At 52.8% G+C, this 9,289-nt stretch overlaps 1 protein-coding gene across 1 annotated transcript in view; it reads right to left on the bottom strand.

Annotated features, from left to right (window-relative positions):
- The window catches only part of TMPRSS13 (transmembrane protease, serine 13), a 17,904-nt gene extending 9,590 nt beyond the window's left edge, over window positions 1–8,314 (bottom strand). The window contains exons 1-5 of the mRNA XM_012809553.2: window positions 8,309–8,314; window positions 6,826–7,162; window positions 5,776–5,880; window positions 2,481–2,603; window positions 1,451–1,580 (exon numbers count right to left, since the gene is read on the bottom strand). Coding sequence (XP_012665007.1) covers window positions 1,451–1,580; window positions 2,481–2,603; window positions 5,776–5,880; window positions 6,826–7,162; window positions 8,309–8,314 — 701 coding nt within the window. The remainder of the gene's footprint in view (window positions 1–1,450; window positions 1,581–2,480; window positions 2,604–5,775; window positions 5,881–6,825; window positions 7,163–8,308) is intronic.
- Window positions 8,315–9,289: the final 975 nt, after the last annotated feature.

Genomic DNA, 9,289 nt, shown 5'->3' with positions numbered 1-9,289 from the left:
GAAAAAAAAAAAAAAAAAAAAGAAACACCAGTCTAACCCTTTTCTATCCAAACTGTGATAAGGTAACCGGGTGGCAGCAGCACTCCAGGCCTACTGAAACAGAATCTGCATTTTAAAGAATCCCAGTTACTGACTTATATATTAAAGTTTGAGAACTTCTGGAGAAGCCCACTGGATCTCAGACCACAGGGTGCCAAAGAATCACCTTGGGATGTTTGCTAAGCAGCTTGAAGTCCGAATGCCAGAGATTTGGTTATGGGGCGCAGTCTTACAATCACAGCAGGTGATTCTGATGTGTGCCACTCTCTGCGTGGGACTGGTGTGCATTTCTAGAAAGCAGCACTGTTGCGTGACACCAGGCTTTTCCACTCGCCATTCCTCTACTCGGAGGGTCTGTGCCTCTACTCTGCGCTCTCTTCCAGGGGCAGTTAGGCGCCCTTGGTGCCTGATCCGCGTCCTTATCATTACACATCACATTGGGCTGGGCCTACTGTTTAAGTCTCTCTCACTGACCACACCAGAGGTTCTTCAAAGGTGGGATCCTTCGTGTTCAGGGGCCACACAGCCTTTGGCACATAATAGAAGCTCAGTGAATGTTCTTTGAGTAAGGGAGGTTCCGACTTGCGGAAGGTCACCCAACACATTGACAAGAGGTGCCCACCGTTTTCCCTGTGGATCACTCAGATCCCCCGTTTGTGAATCTGAACTCTGAGGCTCAGATGGGTGCAGAGAACTAGTTCTAAGTCCTAGATCCCCCCGCCCCTGGTTTTTCAGGGGATTCTTTTACAAAGATTCTGCAGTGAGATCCTACACTCTTCACCCCACAACCTCACACACACTGGTGAACCCCCAAACTACTTAGCTTGAAAACACAGATCAAGAGGTAGCATGGAGATGCCATTCTGGCCTACACATTAGACGCTCCTTCAGGTGGGAAGGCCATTGCTCACCCTGCTCCCTGCTCCACCCACTAGCATTGGCTGATTTGTTTAAAATCTTTGGAGTCAAAGATCCTTATGATTTTGCCTGGCCTCACCTGCTCCATCCCATTTCCCATTTAAAGAGTTCTCGCCCAAGCCACAACTTCTACAGCTCAAAGTCTGCTGAAGGGCTTTGCACAGACTGAACTTCTAGTTCCCAGATATAAGAGAAAAAGGCCTGCCCACATACCTACACCCCTCACAGGGGTACCATTGTGACCATTAAATGTGATAATGGACATGAGGATGCTTTGATACAAAGAAAAATACAGCAATCGGATCTATTCCAGCTGTACAATAATTGCTTTGGCCTTGTGGAAATAGCTTGGTCTAAACTCACAGGATCCCAGGGGCCCTGTGTCTTTGACTACCTCAAGCATGTCCTGAGCTAGTGGGATCAGCCCTGGTCTGACATGCTTGGGGCAGCTCTGAAACTGGAACCCCGGGATTGGGGAAGGGGGGAGGTTTACCTCTCGAAGCCCAGCTGCTGGCAAGTCTTCTCTGAGTAGGACTCATTCCAGCTGTCACTGCAGATGGGAAGCCACTGATGGGAGGACCCAGAGTAGACTTTAAGCAGAGACTTGTCCCAGTCAAACCTCACTGCCAGGCAAGAAAAAGGTGGAGTATGTCCTTAGCATCTAGGAAGATTCAAGCTCTTGGGCTATGAGCTGAGTAAGGTCCTGCAAAGCTCTTATCCTGAGGCTCCTTGCTGAGGCCTGGGAATGGTCTGAGAGCTTGGCCTCATTAGTGACGGTCAGAAGCTCAGGACACTCAGTAAAGCAGAGCAAGCCGAGGGGCTGAGGCAAGGCAGAGAGCTCTCTACCCAAAAGGACCCAGGGGGGCCATTTCTGGGAAAAGGCACAAGCACTGCTGGGAGCCATCACACTGTGCCCAGACAAGAGGATGACAAGGGGGATAAGGTCTATAATTTGACTGAATGCCCATGAGACAGGCTCAGTCACAGACGGACACAGTCTTGGGCAAGGGCACATGGACATGTACAGGTGTTATGAATGGGATGTGCTCACACCCCACAGCAGGGCGGTAGGTAGGCAATACGTATAAGAACCACCGAGGACAGGAGTTCAAAGAGATCTGTCAGGCCGTGGCATGACAGCTCACAGCAACCTCAAATTCCTAGGTTCAAGCAATCCTCTTGCCTTAGCCTCCCAAATAGCTGAGACTATAGATGCCCGCCGCAACACCCAGCTAGTTTTAAAGATGGGGTCTTGCTTTTGCTCAGGCTAGTCTCAAACTCCTGAGGTCAGGCGATCCATATACCTCGGTCTCCCAAAGTGCTAGGATTACAGATGTGAGCCACAGCTCCTGGCCCAAACCCAAGTTTATTATAACTAGACCCCAGAGCTTCTGATTCCCAGTCTACTGCCTGCTGTTTGAGCTGTGCCACACAGTTTGCACCACAGGTGCAGGCACATATGAGCACACACACACACACACTCTCTCTCTCTCTCTCTCTCCCCCTGTGCCCAGCCTCCTTACCGCAGCCCAGCTCGTCACTCTTCAGTTTGCAGTCCACCACCCCATCACAGCGAACGGCGTGCTTGGGACAGCTCTCTACCTGCTCCTTGTACTTGATCCCCGTGTGGCCCCGCCAGAAGTAGACTGAAAGAGAAGAAGCAGACAGCTGGGTCACTGCCAGCCTGGAGAGATGACACTCTAAGCAGCCCGAGGCCCTGGGGGTTCGGAGACACCGACCTGCAATCCCTCTGGGAATCTGGGGTTCTCGTCCCCCATCTGTAAGGAGAGAAAGGCTGCTCAGAAATGCTCTGGAGTGCTCCAGAAAGCTCATGCAAGCAGGGCAGCACCAGGAAGACTCCAGCAGCCAGCCACCCAGAGAGACACAGAGAGACAGAGACGGCGAGAGGGAGAGGTGTGGAGATGGGCAGCATTGGGGGAACTCTCCTCCTTACACGCTGGCGGGGCAGTGGCCAGAGAAACCATCGCCTCTAGCATCCCAGCACCCCCTTTCAGAATCCCTCTGCCTTCCCACCACCCCTGTGCTCCGCAGAGCACAGAGAGAAATTGTGTCTTCACGGTCACACACACATGCCATCACCACCTGTCTGTTCTCAAAGGCTACCATCCTTCCAGCCTCAGAAGCTCCTGGACTTTTTCTTCCTCCTTCACCCCTAAACAAGGGACATCCCTCGTGCTCTGTTCCTTCCCCGTTACTTGACCTTGTGCCTTGAACTGTCTTCTCATGAAAAGTTTTAGGTAGCTGATTCCCAATTGTACAAACTGGGTCTAAAAGAAAACAGCTTCACAAACCACAGGTGAAAATTAGCCTCCTGCCTTCCCCCATCCCTAAAGCCATCCCTAACCAAAAACTGTGGCCTCTCCTGCCAGGAGACACCTCTGGTCCTCACCAGGCTCCTGAGCCCCATCACCTACTCCTGCCCTGGGCCCCACCACGATCTCCATCCACGGGCTGAAGCCTGCCCTATACAATTGATCCCTTCAGGTCCCTCCTAATCTTTTGGGCTGCCCCTTCTCTCCAAGGCCTGGGCCTCTTCCCACATGCTGGACATGGAGCTTGTAGGGCAGCGGTTCTCAACCTGTGGGTTGCGACCCACAGGAACTGTATTAAAGAGCCACGGCATTAGGAAGATTGAGAACCACTGCTCTAGGACGCTCCTGGATGGTCTCCCTGAGAACACTCATGAAATTGCACATCGACACACAGGGAAAAGCGTGCTGGGCAGGGGGCCAGAGGCCTGGGCTCTATTCATGCCCAGCCATGAAGCTGCTCTGTGACCTGCACAAGCCAAGCCACCTCTCTGGCCCTGGAAGTCTACAGGCTGCCCCGGCAGACAGCCTTCAGAAAATGCTGTGAAACCACACTGAGAGCTTTAATTCTGGTCAGTGAGCCCACTCATGGGTGCCATCTCATTTCTCCTCGGGTGGTTCCCTGGGTGGGGAAAGAAGGGAGGGCAGGGCAGCAGGTGCCAGCAGGAGGCTGCACGTGGCAGGCACTGTGCTGAGGTCTTTCTGTGCATCCTGACAGTGACTCCACAGCCTGGTCAGGCCGAAGGGAAAACTGAAGCCTGAATGTTAATGAACTTGACAAAGTCATGCAGCAGGCAGAGCCAGGTGTCACAGTCTGCCTGGTGCTATGGCCTGCCCTTCCAACACGCTGCCTCCTCCTTAAACAGCCCACCAGCAGATGTCTCCACGTGCTGGCCCACCCAGCCTGTCACCACTCATGGTACCCCTTCAACAAGAGTCCTTATTCTTTAGCCCGGCATATAAAGTTTTCTATGGTGTGGCCTGGTCTTACCAAAACGAACAGATGGCTTTAAGTCCCCAAATGTGCACTCTCCTCTCTGGGTCCTCCCTCTCTTTCTCCCCAGCACTGCCCTTGCCCACTCAGCCACCCATGTTCCCTGTGGCTGCCGACTGCTCAGGTGCCCCTTCTAGGGCTCTCCCATCTTCCAGGTCCTCATCCAGCCCCATCAGGAGCTGTCCCTTGCACCCAGCCTTCACAGCTGTCCCCTCTTCCTCATAGTCATACTCAAATGTATCTGCCCTTCATGACTCCCAGGCATACTCCAGGAGACAGTCACCTCACTGAGGACAGGAGAGCAGAATATGTGGTCACATCTGCTCCCTCCTAAGGTTTCCCACTATGTTGGGCTTACAGTAGACCCTCGAGCAGAGAACCAAGGGACATTCCTGGGCATCATTTCTACAGAGACGGAGGAGATTGAGGGACCTGGGCCCCTGAACATTGAAATTCATTCCATTGACTAAATATCACTGAAAGTCTTTAGGCTACGGTGCAATGGTGTTATCATAGCTCGCGGCAACCTCAAACTCCTGGGCTCCAGAGATCCTCCTATCTCAGCCTCTCAAGTAGCTGGGACTACAGGGGCATGATGCCACATCTAGCTAATTTTTTCTATTTTTAGTAGAGATGAGACTCACTCATTGCTTAGATTGGACTTGACCTCCTGACCTCCCAGAGTGCTAAGATTACAGGCATGAGCCACCACACCACCACCTGGCTACAGGCTTCCTCCAACCAATGTTTTCATGTTGGGTTTGTTTTTTTTAAAATAGTTTATTTTGGGTTTTTGAGACCAGGCCTCACTTTTTTCCCCTGGCTGGAACACAATGGAATCATCATAGCTCACCACAACCTCAAATTCCTGGGCTTGAGCAATCTTCCTGCCCCAGCCTCCTGAATAACTGAGACTACAGGTATGTGCCACCAGACTTGACTAATTTCTCTATTTTTCATAGAGACAGGGTCTCACTCTTGCTCAGGTTGGTCTCCAACTCCTGGCCTCAAGTAATACTCCTGCCTTGGTTCCCAGAATGCTGAGATTACAAGTGTGAGCCACTGGGTCCAGCCTGAAAGCGCTAGCATTTTTAGAGTGAGATTTTGTGCCAGGTATTGTACCATTATCTCATTTATTCCATATAACCCGGGAAATTTGGAATGAGATTTTATGGGGCACATAGTAGATTGCATGAACAAATGAATTTTATTCCAAATGAAGCTATAGAAAATGAGCTCAGAGTGGTCAACTAAACTGCCCAAGTAGCACAGATGAGCCCAAGCCCAGGATCTCCTGACTCCCCCACTCCTAATCTGGCTCCCTCGGGGGAGGGTACACTGTGGTCCACGATCATTTGCAGCAGTGGCCCTTTGTGGATAGGGAAGCCTCAGGTTCCCAGCTCTGTCCCTGCCTCATGCCCCCTCTCCCTAGCTCCCACCCAACCTCACCCCCACAGTGACCAGAACCCACCCCTGCTCCCTCCTTCAACTCACAGAGGATGATGAGGGACGCCACCAGGGCGATGAGGAGGAGCACGCACCCGATGAGGGGCAGCCGCTTCAGGCCTTCCCGGCAGGAGAACTTGGGCAGGCTGATACCTAGGAGAAGGAAGGGTGAGCCTACTGTGGAGGAGTCTGACGCAGTGGAGGAGGGAGAGGCCCTGTTAGGACCTCTTCACCCCAGAATAAGGTACCACCCTGCCAACTGAGGTCTTAGACCAAGCTCTTTGTCTGGGCCAGCCAGGCCCTTTGCATGTGTTCTCTTGCTTACTTCTCATAGCAATCTTATGAGCCGAGTCTCATTAGGCCCATTTGATAGATGAGAAAACTGAGGTTCATGGACGTGAAATAGTTAGCCAAGGTTATCTGGCTAGTTAATGGCATGGTAGGGATTCAAATGTGGCATGTCTGCTGGCAAAGCTCACCATGCTGCAGGACATCACCTGCCCTAAAGAGGGCAAGACTGTGGATGGGCCCTGAACCTTAGGTGATCCTCCAGTTCTCATCCAGGGATGTTTGTATGGTGGTGGTGGGGATAGCCTGAAGCCTGGGATGGGAGGAGGGCAAGTTGGGATGGGAGGAGAGCTGCCCTAAGGCAGAGCCAGTCCCCTAGGTCTGCTTGACCTCTCTGACTTCTTGGTAGCTGAACCATACAACCCAGAGTTTGGAAGGCTGGGGGTGGAGGTGCATGCCTGCTCAGAACCTCCCTCTTTCCTCCTCCACCCACTGGTTGGCCCATTGACCATGACTCCAGCTTCCCAGGCAGATACACAAGGCCGCCCAAGGAAGAAACCTGTCTCTAATTGAGGGCCCTTGCAGCCAGCTCTCCAACCTGGGTCATGCAGCCTGCAAACACTGCTTCCTGGGTCCCGGTTTCTTGAGTTTTCCTATAAGAGTTTCTTTCTTCTCCCACCTCCCCAGGTCCCTCACCGCCCACCCCAACCATCCATCCCCGGAATCATTTTCCACTATTTCCCCTGAGATTTCCCCTCCCCGCGGACACCTTCCCCCTTCCTCTTGCCTTCCCTGTAGCATTTCCCTTACCTGGGCTCTCCCTGGTGGCCCTGGTGGCTGGTGCCGACCTGGCAGCAGATGCCCGGACAGGTACAGCCCCCACTGGGGTTGCTCTAACAAGGTACACTCTGGTTGGGGAGGATGCCACGGAGGCCGACCTGGCAGATGATGACCTGCTGGATGATGACCTGGAAGGTGAAGCCCGAGCTGGAGATGCCCGAGCCGGAGATGCCCGAGCCGAAGAACTCCGAGCCGAAGATGTCCGGGCTGAAGATGTCCCAGTCGGAGATGCCCGAGCCGGAGATGTCCCGGCTGGAGATGTCTCAGTGGGAGACGTCCGAGCAGATGTCCTTGCTGGGGAGCCATTCTGAAAGCAGAGTAAAGAGCATCCCTCAGGCTGCTCGTCCGCCAACCCACCCCGGCCCTAGGCGCTGCTGAGCTAGGAAGTAAAGGCTCAGGGGCACACAGCTAGGGGTTGAACAAAGCCTCCTAGACAAGGAAGCATCTGAGAGGAGGGGCACCTCCAAGCACAGAAGGAAGTTCCAAGAGCCTCTGTCCCCAGCCACCCTATAGTCTTCCCCACTAGGACCTGCAGAGCTGGGTAGACAGTGGGGGGTGGGCCATTTGCCTGCAGCTTGAGGCACCTGTGTAGGCTTAAAGTGTCTAAGGAGAGTCAGGAGAAAAGCCTGCTGCTGGTCCCCGCTCTGAAAGCTCCTGCCAAGGAAATGAGGCCCCTGTGGGGGAAGCAGCCACCCCTACTGCCCGCTTCCTTCCATGCCCTGCCTCCCAAGCCTTTTCTCTTTTGTGTTTAGAGGTTAGATTAGAAAATATTGTTCTTACTACAAGCCATGGCCACAAAGTGCAAAAGGCATTGCTAAAGAAAAACCCTGACCTGTATTCTCAGCATTCTTAGCAGCCCCAGAGTTTTGGCGTGCCTGCGTGAGCACACACACACATGAACACGCACTTCAGGGAAACCGGAGAGGCCGGGTGCGGGAGAAGGTGTGTAAGCTGAGGTATGGTTCCACCACTCTTGGACAGCATCCTTAACCTCACCCAGCCGTAGGTGGAGTGATTTATTAATTTAGATTTAGTACTTCAGTTTATAGTCACAGACGCCATAACACGCTCTAAGTGCTTCGTATGTACTTACTCAATCCTCTTAACCCTACAACATAGGAACTATGAGTATCCCATTTTGCACTGGGGCAAAAACAAAGGTGGAGAGGTTAAGTGACTAGACCAAGTTCTCACAGCTAGAAAGGAGCAGAGTGAGGGTTTGAGCCTAGAAGTCGGGCTCCAGAGGTCATGCTCTCAACCGCTAGGTTCTGCAGACCCTTGAAGGAGGGAGGCAGGGGCCATAGCAGCCGGTCAACAAATGCCAGTCCTGTTCCTTTCCTGGACAGACTTGGGGGTGCTCCAAATCTGAAAGCGGGAACCAGTGGGCAGGAGGGTGAGGGGACGAGCCTGAGGGCCCTCGGCTTGCCGTCAGTCAGACCAGGCACCTTCTCACCTCCATCTTGCCTTTACAGAGGTCCTGGACATCCCTTGCCCTTCAGACCCTCCCTTGTTTCCAGAGAAGCGGGACAAGCTGGCCCACAGGTCACATCCAACTTTCATAGTAATTTCCTCTGAGAACTGATTGGCTGCTCAGGAGGGCAGATTTCCCGGAAGCAGCAGGAATTGTAGAAGAAGCCCACCTGTGCTGGGGGACCCCGTGCTGAGGACCCAGCCTGCAGGGATGTGCAAAGGAGACAGAAGCCTCTAGCCCCCTGGGGCCTCTGGTACCTCTGTCGCATTTTATATTATTGCTGAGCTGCCCAGGTGAAAGTCCCCCTTATTAGAACATCTGGCCCAAGTCAACAGCATCACCCCCGCCAGGTAGGGTGTTTTGTTTTTATGTTTTTTAATTCTCTCCTCTGGGAGCTCAATGTGATTAATTTTATCGCTTTCTCATTTTTCTGGGAGCTGTGGGGTGAATTCAAGGAGGAATCTTGAGCTCCTGACCTCACTTGGCATGTCAGAGTCAGGGACCAGGAGCGGCTCCCCTAGAGAGTTACGGAGGCTGCTTGGCAGATGTGGGTCTGAGGCCCCAGTCACTGGGCAGGAGGGCACTTTAGGTGTACTTAGGGACCTGAAAGGGTGGTGGCTGCTGCTGCTAACCTAGTGGGTCCAGGGCTGAGGTGGCCATTGTCTAGAGAATTGATTTCTACAAAAAGGAGATAAGTTAATCCCTAGCAGCTTCTGGAACAGAACTGGGATTGGGGGCAAAGAAGATGGCAAGCGTATGTGGAAATACAGAACGCACCCACTTAAGGCACTGGCTTTGAAATCAGGCAGATCTGGGTCTATTCATGTAGTAGCAGTGTGACCTTGGGCCAGTTATTTACCTCCCTTTTCCTTCATCTGTAAAATAGGCCTAATAATAGCTCTGAGGCTCCCATGAGATCAGACAGGAGACTCTTGCCTCCTGGATGCCTGGCACACAGCAGTT

This window comes from Otolemur garnettii, unplaced genomic scaffold, assembly GCF_000181295.1.
Source record: "Otolemur garnettii isolate 467f Iridium unplaced genomic scaffold, OtoGar3 scaffold00108, whole genome shotgun sequence".
Classification (NCBI taxonomy): domain Eukaryota; kingdom Metazoa; phylum Chordata; class Mammalia; order Primates; family Galagidae; genus Otolemur; species Otolemur garnettii.
This window is presented reverse-complemented; position numbering and strand designations above follow the sequence as displayed.